General features: G+C 34.8%; 1 protein-coding gene across 2 annotated transcripts in view; it reads left to right on the top strand.

Annotated features, from left to right (window-relative positions):
- Positions 1-499: 499 nt before the first annotated feature.
- The window catches only part of adcyap1r1b (adenylate cyclase activating polypeptide 1b (pituitary) receptor type I), a 29,687-nt gene continuing 16,130 nt past the window's right edge, over positions 500-14,056 (top strand). The window contains exons 1-2 of one of the 2 annotated variants that reach the window (XM_058778994.1): positions 500-875; positions 8,055-8,237. In XM_058778994.1, coding sequence (XP_058634977.1) covers positions 8,178-8,237 — 60 coding nt within the window. In that variant the 5' untranslated portion in view covers positions 500-875; positions 8,055-8,177. Of the gene's footprint in view, positions 876-5,195; positions 6,318-8,054; positions 8,238-14,056 lie in introns of those variants that run through there. The other variant, XM_058778995.1, reaches the window with a different exon arrangement.

The raw sequence follows: 14,056 nt of genomic DNA, 5'->3' as shown, positions 1-14,056 counted from the left end.
TTAAAATAATAAAAGCTAAATGGTCTATTTAGGCTAGTATAAATCTATTTATGATGTTTATCTAAATATATATAAAAATGTATAGCTAAATCATGACACAGAACGTTTGGTCAAACCACCGCCCGATACGGAACCTAAAGAAAAGCGTTCATCCACGATCGGCGATGGTTGCTATGGTTACCTGCTCAAGCGAAAGCTAGTTTTGTTCTTGTCTTTTGACTTGTTGAACAATAGGCCTATGAATGCATATGTGTGTGTAAAGAAATAGTATTTTATGATCTACCCACCCCTTTGACTTCCCCTGATCTCTGATTTTCTACATTTTTTTTTTTTTTAGTAGAGCTTTATTTTTGGACTGGACTCACTGCAACCTAGAGAGAGAGCGTGTGTGTGTGTGTGTGTGTGTGAGAGAGAGAGAGAGAGAGAGAGAGAGGGGGTGTTTGAAGGGGTTCATCTAAATGCGCAGCGCATATCAGGGATCATTGTGAGTCTGCGCGGATAACCGCTCAGTAGCGGAGTGTTACAACAATATAGAGAATAGCGAGTTATACCCAGACCACATCCCTTACTTCAAACCTGGGCTTTTCTATGAATTTATATGCGTGTATTTTTCGTTCATTGCCTTAATTAGACGTCTGTTCCCTCGTTCATCTTTGAGAGAGAGAGAGAGAGAGAGAGAGAGAGAGAGAGATAAAGAGAGAGAGAGAGAGAGACACTACTTGACCGCAGAAGTTTTTCGGGGCGTCTTGAGGGAATGTTTGTGCACCAGCGCGCGCCGCAGCAGTTACAACGCCTGTGACTGACAGCGCGAGACACTCTGCATTCTGCATCGTGTTGATACGTCCTTTCTCGACACCCTTCTGCCTACTGGGACAGTAAGATTCATGATTCATTGTATACTACTCACTCTCGCAGTGACCATTTAGTGAATTCTGTATCGAAACACATTTCATTCCTTTTGCTGCATGTGTAGCCTGTAATGAAATGCAATGTAGCCTACAGTACGGATCAATAGCTCTCGTATGGACGAATTATGGAGCGAATACTTCCATTTTACATGTCAGTTTTTATATTATGCATTTTGCTATGGATTTGGTGGTCGAAATGCTATTTAATGGGTTTGGCTGGAGAGCGGCTTGAAGACGGTCTGCGATTTACTGTAGTAGCCTATGTTTAGTAGTAGCAGCCTGCTGGGAGTTGTGCGGTTTGCAGGAATTATTAATTATAACATTTACCGTTTATGGGGAATGTGCATTCTTTATTATAAAACCGAATGCTTTAAAAGCAAAAAAAAAAAAAAAAAAAAAGAGAGAGAGAGAGAAAGAACATAGAAGTCCAGCGTGCAGCATCGCCCCGTTGTAAGGACAGATCAGCCCCATGGAGCTGCTGCTCATGTTCTTATTAAAAAACGTTAGTAATTGAGCTTGCATGATAGCCTATATATAACATAACTTAAAGCATTATTATGTTTTAATGTAGCCTACAGTTCAGCAGATCACAGAATTTGACCACCATATTATGATGATTTCTTATTCACGTTATCGCTTCATTAATAGTCAGTGACTTACAAGAGTTTGATTGTGTCCATTGTACATGAATTATAAATGTTGAAACCTTATTGCTATAGCCACGCCACACCCAAACTATAGTGCAATGATTATGCCACAAAATGGCAGCACCAACTTCTAAGGAAATATATATCTCTATTACTTTATATCCATTTCATATATTGCAGATATTGCAGAAACTCATAAAATCTAAATAGCCTATACAAAAATTGCATTCAGTTTGTTGAATTTTGTATATATAGGGCTACAAATTCAGCACGTTATGTTTTTGCATCTTTTCGTTTTTCTTACTCCATTGCTGTTTAGTTTATTCCTTATTTTAAGATTAAATATATTTGCATGTGTGTGAAGTTTTTACCCTTAAATCAACTTTTTTTTTTTTTTTTTTTGTTGTTTACTAGCCCTGGTGGTGTGGTTTTTAAAAGTCCTGATTACATATGAATTAAATGATGCTATTATTACTTGTTGATCTCTATTTTGAAGGAACTCAGCATAAACAAACATTTGATTCAATTTGATTGCAGTGAATGGGAGATCAGTCTCTTTCCTTCCTTCCTCTTTCCTCTCCCTGTTTGTGTTGAATAGTATAAAATATCCACTGCAGAGCCTCTGTAACTGTTATGTCGGTATTCATTTCTATTCTTGTTGCTCTCTGGTGTCTTTTGAAACAGACCCCTCAAGTTATTGTATTACATGTGTATGTGCAAATGAACTGTTTTACAATTTTACACTCAGTTCAGGTCTGTGGGCCACTGCTAGTGCACCATTAAAAATTACACCACATCATAAGGTGTTCAGTTACAACCACTCACCTCTAATGATATACGAATTGAAGATAAACAGGTTTATATGTGTTCCATATTGAGTTGAGATCCCAGTTTAACATATTTTAAAAAGACGTGAGACATTAGTACTGGAGGCCTTTCCACATTTCATTGAATACAACTTAAAATTTTAATTGATAATGGCATCACTTTTAGACTACATAAAGGGTCGGTCTATATTTTCTGCATATATGCCTCAATAAATAGGCCTATAACTTTATGAAACACTCCATGCATTTTCATGAAATGTGTAACTATGCAAACAATAAAGTCAAGTGTACAGCTTAATATGTGTCAACTCATGAAATAAAAATTAATTAATCAAAATTTATTAAGTGTTTGGGTAAAGCTATTACATGCAAAAATGTAGTGCATTTTTTGTTATCACTGTTATAGAAGTTTGATATGCTCATTTTGACATTTTATGGATCAGAATGTACATACATATTTTTAATATGTACTTTTTTTGTTCTTGCTTATAAGACTGTGCAGCAAATTTTTGAAACACATTTTTATGATTTTATGATTAACATGCACAAAGAAGCAATGATAAACTAATGTATGATGGTATACAACAGAAAACTGTTTACTGACTGTGTGTGTGTGTGTGTGTGTGTGTGTGTGTGTAATATATATTGTTTTCAAATATATTTACACACATTATTATATATTTATACACACACAGTAGAATATTCTATCACATGCACCTATATTATGAAGGGTATTATTGAACATTAATTTACATACATTACGATATAAGTAATATTTTTTCAATATAAGAAAAGAGGCAATTTCATTATTGTAATATACACAATATATAATTCTGTAAATTTTCAATATGAATTTAATTCAATATTTTGATAATTAATATATAAATAAAATGTATTTTCTTTAAGTAAGGGAGGTCACCGAATCAACCCTGCATAACCCAGCAGCAAGACACCAGTAGTGATTAACGTCTGTTGATTGCGTGTCTCATGCCATTAGTTTGTATTGTATTCTTATATACAGCAACACACTAACAGATATGAGCATAAATGTACTTGCACACACACTGTTTAGTTCACTCTTCTTTGTGACGGACCATCTCTGATGACCTCACTATTTTCTGTGTGTTCAGCATTTTTTGACATTGGGCATAAATTCTACATTCACATTTTGCTTGTCTGTAGTCAGCCGCTGACACCCTGTTTAAATGATTTGTGCTTGTATCACATACACTACAGTGCTGCTTTGATAATAAATCACTTTGTTACCTGGGGGCTCATGGCACAGTAATTGAAGTCACCCCATGCAATCCCTTGTGATTTGTACTGAGAGAAAAGGATAAAGAGAGGAGGAGACTCCAAATTCCCTAATTCCTGATTTACGCTATGTATTCGCTCAGTGTTTTAAACAGAGAAATTTGTCTATATGCTAATGGTAATCCCCCTCCTTCCTCTTCAAACAACAATTGACAATCTAAATATAGCTGTGCAGACTTTAGTGACTTAGTTCACGATCGGTCAGCCTAGTTCGGCATTAACACACTCTAATGAGATATGAAGAATATTCAGTGAAGAAATGAGGCCAGAGATCCATCTTATGCATGTGCGACAGATTTCATCCATCCTTAAGGATGAAAATGGATACATCCACTGCATATTCTTTTCTTTCCCTCCATATTCTGCCTTTATGGTCTTTCTTTCTTTCTTTCTTTCCTTCTTTCTGAACACTAAACCTGTCTGGATATATTGTGAGTGGTGGAGTGACAAATTACTTTAGCTTCAAATGACCACTAGCTAGTGGAGCAGGGCAGATCTAATACAGCTATACAGCAATATTGGAACATTGCAACGTTGTGGTGTCTTTGTGCTGTGAGTGCGTCTGATAGATATTATTGTGGGGAGTGAAAACCAGGGTTGTCAGCTGGTCAGACTGGCATGCCTTATTACCTCTGCAAAGTCATTTGGAGTGTGATAATAACCTTGGCTGGATCACTGGCCTCGGGAGGTTGGGGAGAGCTGGCTTGACTTGTTTTTATTTACACCGGCATCCTATTTATTCATCCTATTCCAATAGTTTTGTACTTTTTGTGATTGCATTTTAGGAATTTAATCTTTTATATTTAAAGTTTAGCAAAAGCATTAGACATAATGACTGTCTATTTGAAATGAAAACCAGTACAAATCTACACTTCCAATAAAAATGGAAATAATATAAGCACTACCATTTAAAAGTTTGGGGTCAATTTTTTTTCTCTAAGACATTAATACTTATATTCAGCAAGGATGCATTAATTTGGCCAAAAGTAAACATAAAGACTTTCACATTGTTACAGAAGATTTCCATTTCAATGCTGTTCTGTTAAACTTTCTATTCATCAAAGAATGCTGGGGAAGATGTGTCATGATGTTCTCAAAAAATATTAAACAGCACAACTTTTTTTCAACATTGATAATAATAGGATTTTTTTTTTTCTTGAGCAGTAAATCAGCATATTAGAATGATTTTGAAGGATCATGTGACATGACTGGAGAAATATGTTGAACATTTAGCTTTTCCATAACAGGAATAAATTTCATTTCAAAATCTATTCAAACATTTAAAATTGTAATATTACTATTTTAATGTATTTTTGATCAAGTAAATGCCGCCTGGGTGAACATTTACTAAAAATATTTACTATAGAATTCTTACAAACCCCCTTTTTTAAATAGTAGTGTATTTATAACCTACAGTATATGCAAAACAATTTCAAAACAACTCATAAAAAGATAAAAATGTCAAGATTGTTAACACATATACAAAACCAAAGCTCACTACTTCTGCAATAGTATGTGAAAATAAATCACATTTCAGCCCAGAGTAAAATTACATTGGATGTCATGGACCTGAAAGCCAGGAAAATGCTTAAGGCATGGCACTAAATCTGTCACATACTGTAGGCTATGAAGTGCCACCTGTCCCTGAAGTATGCCCTTCAGCTAGCCAAGCTGTCAGTAGCAGTGTTTGACCTCCAAATGCTAACAACCTCCACATAATATTTTGCCAATTTAGACAAAATATCATGTATATATTCAAACGCAAACAATCCAGCCTATCAGTTCCCTCATACAGGACGGCCCACCTCTCATATGTTGTTCTGTCAGTAGAATTAATTGTGCCTAATTGTAAAGGCATGTCCTTTTGTGGAGAGGATTTGCTGTGGTAAATGTGCCCTGGGGAGTGTGCAAAGGGAAAGTGTTTAGGCATGCAGCCTCTCTGTGGCCTCTGTTAGCTTGAGCACACACTCTGGAATGTTGACACTCACACACATGTGCAAATACTGCCATACTATCAGCCACTGAGTCCCATAGTCTCACTTCAAAGGCAGCGGAAACACACATGCACAGCGCAGACATTTTCAAATATGCACACTCCTAGAAATGACATTCATTGTAAAAAAAACAATGAATTTTCCCCCACTTATGTCTTTGGATGTTTTGACATTTAGTTGGATTTTGTTATCACTTTACCTAAGTTTGGGTTAGGGTTAGGCACTGGCAAGCATGCTTCTCTTATTTGTTACAGGTTGGTCTGTTTTCGCTTGTGTGCTGTAAATGTCACTTTTTTGTGCATGCGTGCATGTTTGTTTTTTCGAACATCCTTGTCTAGCATGTCTTAGTGTGATCTTGAGGCATCGCTGGGGGAGTTCTCAGCCAGTCAGCTTCATTATACCCACTAATTACAGCAAGAGTAGTTTCCAGAGCAGCTGTTCCACTCTCCCTCCAGCCCTCCATCCAGCCACGTATCCATCCATCCATCACACTTATGCTCTCTTTATCTCTTTCATTCTCCCATCTGAGTGTACCAAAGTCTCCACAGCTCCTTCCCCCCCCTACCTTCATGAGATCGGTGCTTGTGATGAAGAGAATTGAATCAGCAATTATCTCTAAGCAATACCGTGAGTTGCGTCATAAGGCTGCGCTCTATGATACGGGTCTTTTGGGTAAACAACTTAACAATAATAGGCCATATATTCTCCGCTAGACACGTGTACGGTTTGTGGTCAGTGTAGTTGGTGGCCATGTATGGTGTAATACTGTATATATACAGTACAGCCCAATCAATGTTGAGAAAATATTGCTATTTTATGAGGTGGTAATTTCATATAAATTTGTATGATGTAATTTGTACAAAATAGTTCAATTATTTAAAAAAATAAAATAAGCATGAAGGTTTACCTTTAACCCCACCCCTAAACCCAAATATCTATGGGGCATCGAATGAAAATTATAATGAATAATGTTGTACAAATTCATATAAATTAACTACCAATTTACAAAACATAAAATAATACAATTTGAGCATATGAAATTTCTTTAGACACTGCATTGAACAAGATAGGATGTCATGCTCTGTGGTGCCTTTTTCAACTAATAATTTTAAATAATACACTGTAAAAAGTGAAAGTTGACTTAACTTAAAAAAAATTGAGGAAACCCGTTGCCTTAAAATTATTAAGTACATAATAATAATAAAAAAAAAGTTAAGTGAACTTGACAATTCAATTAACTTATTTTTTTAATTATCATTTACTTAACAATTTTAAGGCAACGGGTTTCCTAAATTTTTTTAAGTTAAGTCAACTTAGCACTTTTTACAGTGTACATTTGAGTGGAAATCAATGGAACAAAAAGTGTAGTGTGATGCCCTTTTATGTTTTACTGTGTGTTTCTTTATCGTTATGCGAGTGCGTGTATGCTATAACAACGTCCAACAGTGGATATCACTGTAAAAAGTGATAAGTTGACTTAACTTAAAAAAATTTAGGAAACCCGTTGCCTTAAAATTTTTAAGTAAATGATAATTTAAAAAATAAGTGAATTGAATTGTCAAGTTCACTTAACTTTTTTTTTAATTATTATGTACTTAATAATTTTAAGGCAACGGGTTTCTTCAATTTTTTTAAGTTAAGTCAACTTTCACTTTTTACAGTGTATGTGCATTACAAGAAAATTGTGTCATTTTTGCTATTTTTCTGGAATATTGTGAACATTTCCACCATCTTAAATTATGTATATGTGTGTAATGCCATTATGTGGTGGTAATGAGTGATTTATAAAAATAGAATAAAATAACAGGTGCCTTGCTAAGACTTATTTAATAACATTTTATGTGTTGTAAAACCATACAAATAATATATTAAAAAATATTGTTCCATAATTTGACAAAACAACCTGTCACCTGTCTCATATTTAATTTTAAACATTTTTGTCTCCTTGGTAATTAAAAAATAAAAAAAGTAACGTTTTTAGTGGCAAGACTGTTGATTTTGATGGAAATTAACAAATAAATGTAAAAATAAATATAAATCCTTTTCACATAATTCTGAAATTGTGTAGAATCGTTGTACTTGATCTTTACAGCATCATTGTTTGTTTTTAAACAATGTTAAAATCTATTAGTCTATTATTATTATTATTTTATTTTATTTTTGATAGCATTAATTTACCTGTGTCTGGTTGGTCTGAAGGAAAACCACACATGAGTGAACTTTATATTTCCTACAAGGTTGCAAATACACTGCTCTTAAGGTTTGACATTCTTTGACACAGTTTGACTGAATGCCTCATGAACTGGATTAAGCAGGAACTAAAATCTCACTTGCATCTAAAACCTTTTTTTTTTTTTTCTCCAGATCTGATGGTGATTTGAAGAACTGCAGCAGATTTCCAGTGTACCTGTTTACCATCCAGCACTTTGCTGTTCCCCTCGGCTGCTGCTGATCGGCGGATATAATCGCATCAGTGCTCCAAACAAAATGGCTTCCACAGTGAGAAAATGTCAGCGCCTGTTTTTAACACTCATCCTTCTCCCTTTGGTAAGCTATGTGCACGTTTTATCTTATATAAACAAGGTAGATCCATTGGATCAATGGGCCTGAATTACATAAAAGTACCACTGATTTAAACATTGAAAAGCACAATACATTCCTAATTGTAAACTGGAGACAGACCATTCTAGTAGATATATAAGGCTTCAGAGAAGAAATATTCCGAAGAGGAGAATAAAAGGTTTGAATGAGACAGAGAGTGTGCGGGAGAAGGAGGAAGAGAGAGAAAGAGCATGAGAGAAATTTATAGCGGGTGGGGTCTGGGGGAGAAAAACCCCACGCAAATCCCTTTTCATCTTCTTTCTCTTGTTATTGCTTTCTGTAAATAATCCACATACAATATGTCAAATGTAAAGGCATTTATTGTTTCCTGGATGACTGCTCGTTTCATACACATGGTATCCTCTCATAACTGAGGGGAGAAGTGCCTTCTTTGTTTACATGAAGAACCATTCTCTCTTTGGTCTACTGTCTGTGCCTCCAGCTGAGGAGAAACAAATGTCCAAGGGCAATTTACGTCACATACACACTGGCACTTAGATGGTTCCTGGCATCCAATGATCATTGGCACCAGATAGGCCAAATGTAAACTGCCCAAGAGCCAAAACAGTTATGGTACAGTGAGTACTTCAAGCAACAAAGGCCATGCTGTTTTATTTCACTTTTAGTTAACAACACTAAAAGCTGGCAGTGGCAATGCAATGGAATGTTTACAGAAGCTTATACTTCTGCTCTGTCTCAGTTAGCAGATTTAATTATGACCATTACAGGATGAACAATGTTACTTCTGCTGACTAAAAAAAAAAATAATATATATATATATATATATATATATATATATATATATATATATTTGCAAGTGTCTGTTTAGTAGTGTTGAATGAAAGTCAATATCATGTTCAAAACCACGTATGAACTAAAGACAAAATAAACTTTCATTATTATTAACAAATGTGACCCTGGACGACAAAACCAGTCTTAAGTGCCAATTTTTCGAAATTGAGATTTCTATATCAGCTGAAGGCTGAATAAATAAACTTTTCGTTGATGTATGGTTTGTTAGGATCAGACAATATTTGGCCGAGATACAACTATTTGAAAATCTGGAATCTGAGGGAGCAAAAAAATCTAAATATTGAGAAAATCGCCTTTAAATTTGTCCAAATGAAGTTCTTAGCAATGCATATTACTAATCAAAAATTAAATTTTGATACATTTACGGTAAGAAATCTACTAAATATCTTCATGGAACATGATCTTTACTTAATATCCTAATGATTTTTGGCATAAAAGAAAAATCGATCATTTTGACCCATACAATGTATTTTTGGCTATTACTACAAATATACCCCAGTGACTTAAGACTGGTTTTGTGGTCCAGGGTCACAAATGAGTAAAGGTCAAACAAATAAACAAAGAAAATGCTATAAAACAACAATTGAGGTAGGTAGAGCGTAGTACTATAAAGTCAATGAAATGACAAAAAATATAGGCAATTATGCACGATAGAGATACAGTTCCAAGCCATGCAATGGCCTAGATTTGGCTATTGTATTATCTCATATTGATCTGACCACCACACATAAGCAACAATTTTAGAAATAAATCTAATCAGCAACAAATAATGTAAAACCGCTCAAACTAATGATATACTACGAGCTTGTTCATACTATGACTATGAAATAATAGGCTAATATACACATTTTCCCATTACATATAATGTTACAAAATTCTAAATTACATATTTAGAAGGTTTAGGTTTGATTTTGATTCCCTTTATGCTAATGCTCATGGTAAAATAAGATTAAAAGAAAGCATTTCCCCACAGACATCAACTAATCCCACACTTCACTTAGGGTTTTTTCCTTCCAGTTCCAGTTAATCTGGGGATTACTGATGTGATACACTGTATGGGATTATTTTTACAAGAGAAAAACAAAGGAAACTTGCAACGAGTATCTCCTCCACTTTCCTATTTCCATCTGTTTCCAGCATGAAATGACATGGTGTGTTTCATTAAAGCTGAAGTATGTATTTTTTAAACTTTAAAATGCTTCCTGCCTCGTAATATTCAGAAACAACTTTTAATAAGACTATAAACTGTAAATAAGACAACTATAATTTGTTTGCCATTTACCTGAGTGTAAATGCCATGTGACATTCCGACACCCACACTGAAGACAGCAGACAGAGACAAATAAGTCCATTTCACGCTTTTCAAAAACATAGTCACTGACAAAACATAGACTGGTATAAATAAATTTCAATTCTACAAGAATTAATGTGTTCTACTTTTGTAGTGGCGTAGAAAGATAAAGGAGACAAAAAAGTAGAAGAAAAAAAAAGTAGTTTGACAGCAAAAGCAGCAGGGGAAAAAAAGAAAGAAAGAAACATACAGGGAATGGACTAGTTTTATGGATTTGCTTGTTTGTGTGAATTTTTGTGTTGCTGTCATGATGTAGGAGAGAATTGCGTAGTCTCTTTATGATGGAAATCAGCTTTGTGATGCAGCCAGGGTGAGGGGTGAGAGCTTACACAGCCCTCATGAATATTAATGCAGGTGCTCATGTTTATTAAATTTTGCTCATGTTTTCAAGGCAATACACGAGGAGCATGATGCTCTGAGACCAGTTATCGCAGTAACCACAATCTCAGGGGTCTCAAATCAGCAGTATTAAGGAGGGTTTCAAAAGTGATTAGTTTATTATTATCTCATAATGTGATTCCATATTCTGTTAAATCCATTGTGCATTGCAGGTTGTTCTGTTGATGAAGGATTTTTCTTTTAACATGGGAATCTGTTCAGGTTTAAAGGTACAGTTCAACAAAAATGAAAATTTGCTGAAAATTTACTCACCATCAGGCCATCCAAGATGAATTTGTTCCTTTATCATTAGATCACTTGCTCACCAATGCATCCGCTGCAGTGAATGGGTGCCGTCAAAATGAGTTCAAACTGCTGATAGAAACATCACAATAATCTAAAAATAATCCACAGGATCCTAGTCCATCAATTACCCTTTTAAAAAAATAATAATAATCCAACGTGTTTTAACTTTAAACTATCGCTTCTGGCCAAAATACGAGTCCATAATTAATCAATTAACCACACCTTTTTTTCTTCTGAAATTAATCACAATGAATTTTTAAAATATACTTGTATTGTATTGCAATAATTTCACATTCAACTTTTAATGTAAGTGAATTTAGGACAATCTTCACATAAACCCATTATAATAAATGCCATATTTACCTGTGCCCTTCAGCAAGTAGGAAATATACAGAAATTGAATAAAAGTTATCAAACACTAAATTCTAGGGGTGTCCCCGACTAAGGATTTTCATAGTCGAATCGGAATTTTCGAATCTTGCTGACAGTCGACTGATAGTCGAATCATATGTTTGGGGGCGGGGCAAAATACATTACCAAGAGTCAAGTCAGACATTTGACAATCATAAATACTGACGTTAACACACAGGGAAAATGTGTAATGGACGCCTCGCAGATACAAACGGAGTGAATAATGTTTTATGTTTTGATTAAAAGATAGTTAACATTAAACGTCAGCGAAACCCTAAGAATTCACAACATTTTTTACAATAGTGCTCTCATGTATATGACAGTAATAATGTTCTGCATTTCTGTTTTGAGCTGCGCGCGCTGAATGACAAGTAGAATCAAGAAGGTTTTTAATCAATGGGATTTAACTCATTTATCTCATATAAAATACGCTTCATTATTTATACAACATAACGTTAATATAACAACTTATAGGCTATATGCACAAAACGCCCCGATGCATGAACGTGTCTGCGCGGCTCTGAACTCCTTTTGTGGACGCGTTCTTGACTCAACAACGTGCAGAAACACGGAACTAAACTCTAAAAATTCACAGCGTTTTATTATAATAGTGTTCTCATTATAATGTTATGTGTATATGACAGTCCCAGTCATAGTTATTACTATTCAGCATAGTTGTTTGTCCTGCTCGCGCTGCGTGCGCACTGAAGAGATAATCACTGTTCAATAAAGCGCTTTACTGCAGCGACTCAACCAAATGCATCTTATACGAGATAAATAACATACACACGATATAAACCGGCTGAAATGTTTTGAAATCACTTGTATCCTACCTGATCGGAAAAAAAAAAAGAGTCTTGTTAAAGTTTTAAATCCTTGCCGCCAAAATGCTCCTCTGTCGGTCACGGATTATGGAAAGTGAAACTTAAATCTATAGGGGTGGTTGGATTTATTCACGCACGTTAAAATACTTATATTTAAAGCTTTTTTTTCTTTTCAGATTCTTATTTACAGCATTATCATAATAGGCTGTATATTAACTTATTGGGAGAAAACCGGTAGTTCTATGTGAAATCAGACATTGAGCACCCCCATATAGCCAAAATGGTATGATCATAACACCCCGCGAATATTCGACTGTGAGATTGGGAGTCGAACCAGGCTCCTCGAATCGTCGACTATTCGGGGTCACCCCTACTAAACTCTAAATTAAATATAGATGAAAGCTACAAAAGGTTATTGAAAGTTATAAGCTTCAAAAGTGACTGATTTCCTCTTTTTACTTTTGTTCTTTGAATAACAGACATCACAGCAGCTGGGTTATTAGGTTATTTGGCTGCTATTACTTTAAGAGCTGCCGCTGCCAAACCTGACGGATTTGACACCAGGGCCGTACCCACCATTGAGGTCCCCGAGGTCCAGACCTCGGTATTTTTCCAATAACAGAAGTTGTAAAATAATTACCTTATATTAATTATGCTTTGGTGCTACAAGGATAAAAAGCCAAGATAACAGATCATCTCATCTGAGATGATCAGCTGTAGGGGTGTGCGATATATAGTCTGCGATAATATCGTAATTGTTGTTTTAACGATGTGCGATTTGACATTATCTACTATTTTGCAAAAACCATTCAAAACACCCCTACAGAGTGCACGCTTACATTACGTGAAGTCTAGACTAGTGAGTGCGCATTTAGAGAGCCTTCTTTCACTGCATGATTCAGTCTATTAAAATGCATTTAGAATGATCACAAATTCAAGACATGGGGGCAGAAAATGTATATTTATACCACTTCATAGTTAATCAATTTCATATGAAGAGTGCCATTTTTCTCCAAAAATTACCATGATTATAAATGTGATATTGATTTTTTACAACAGCACAATAAACAATAAGTTAATTAAGAGACTTAAGTTTTAGACACCATGATATTGCCTGTTTTTGCTCTATTTCGCCAACAAAAATCACTCCAAACACAGTCACAGCAATGTTTTGCGTCTCTGAGCAACATGACGGTGATTCGTTCCTGAATGAATCAACTGTTTGAATGATTCGGTTCAATCACAATGACTCACTTATTAACATAACTTGCTGCCACCTGCTGGTGATTTTAATTTCACATTTCGACTTTCTTGAAAGTTTTAAATCATTTCAAATATCAATATATCAAGACATTATTTATGCATTTTTAATCGCAGGTTAAATGCATTTATGTCCTGCATTAAACAGTGTGTAAATACATCTAAATGCCACTTCAGATGACTCTTGTGTTGATTTCATTTGCTTGGTATCAGCCCAAATGTCTTATTCTTATTCCAAACTGATTAAATGTAAGAATTTGACTCAAAAGATAATGGACACTTTTAGAAAAAAAGATAAAAATGCCCATAAAATGTAAAAATCAGTTCAAATTGATTGGAAAAGACTCATTTCTATCAGTGTGAATAAAATACATAAATAAATAAATAAATAATATTAATGTTTAATCATTTTAGACACCTGA

This window comes from Onychostoma macrolepis, chromosome 06, assembly GCF_012432095.1.
Source record: "Onychostoma macrolepis isolate SWU-2019 chromosome 06, ASM1243209v1, whole genome shotgun sequence".
In the NCBI taxonomy this organism is placed as follows: Eukaryota; Metazoa; Chordata; class Actinopteri; order Cypriniformes; family Cyprinidae; genus Onychostoma; species Onychostoma macrolepis.
The sequence above is the reverse complement of the archived record's forward strand: the minus strand, read 5'-3'. Positions and strand labels throughout refer to the sequence as shown.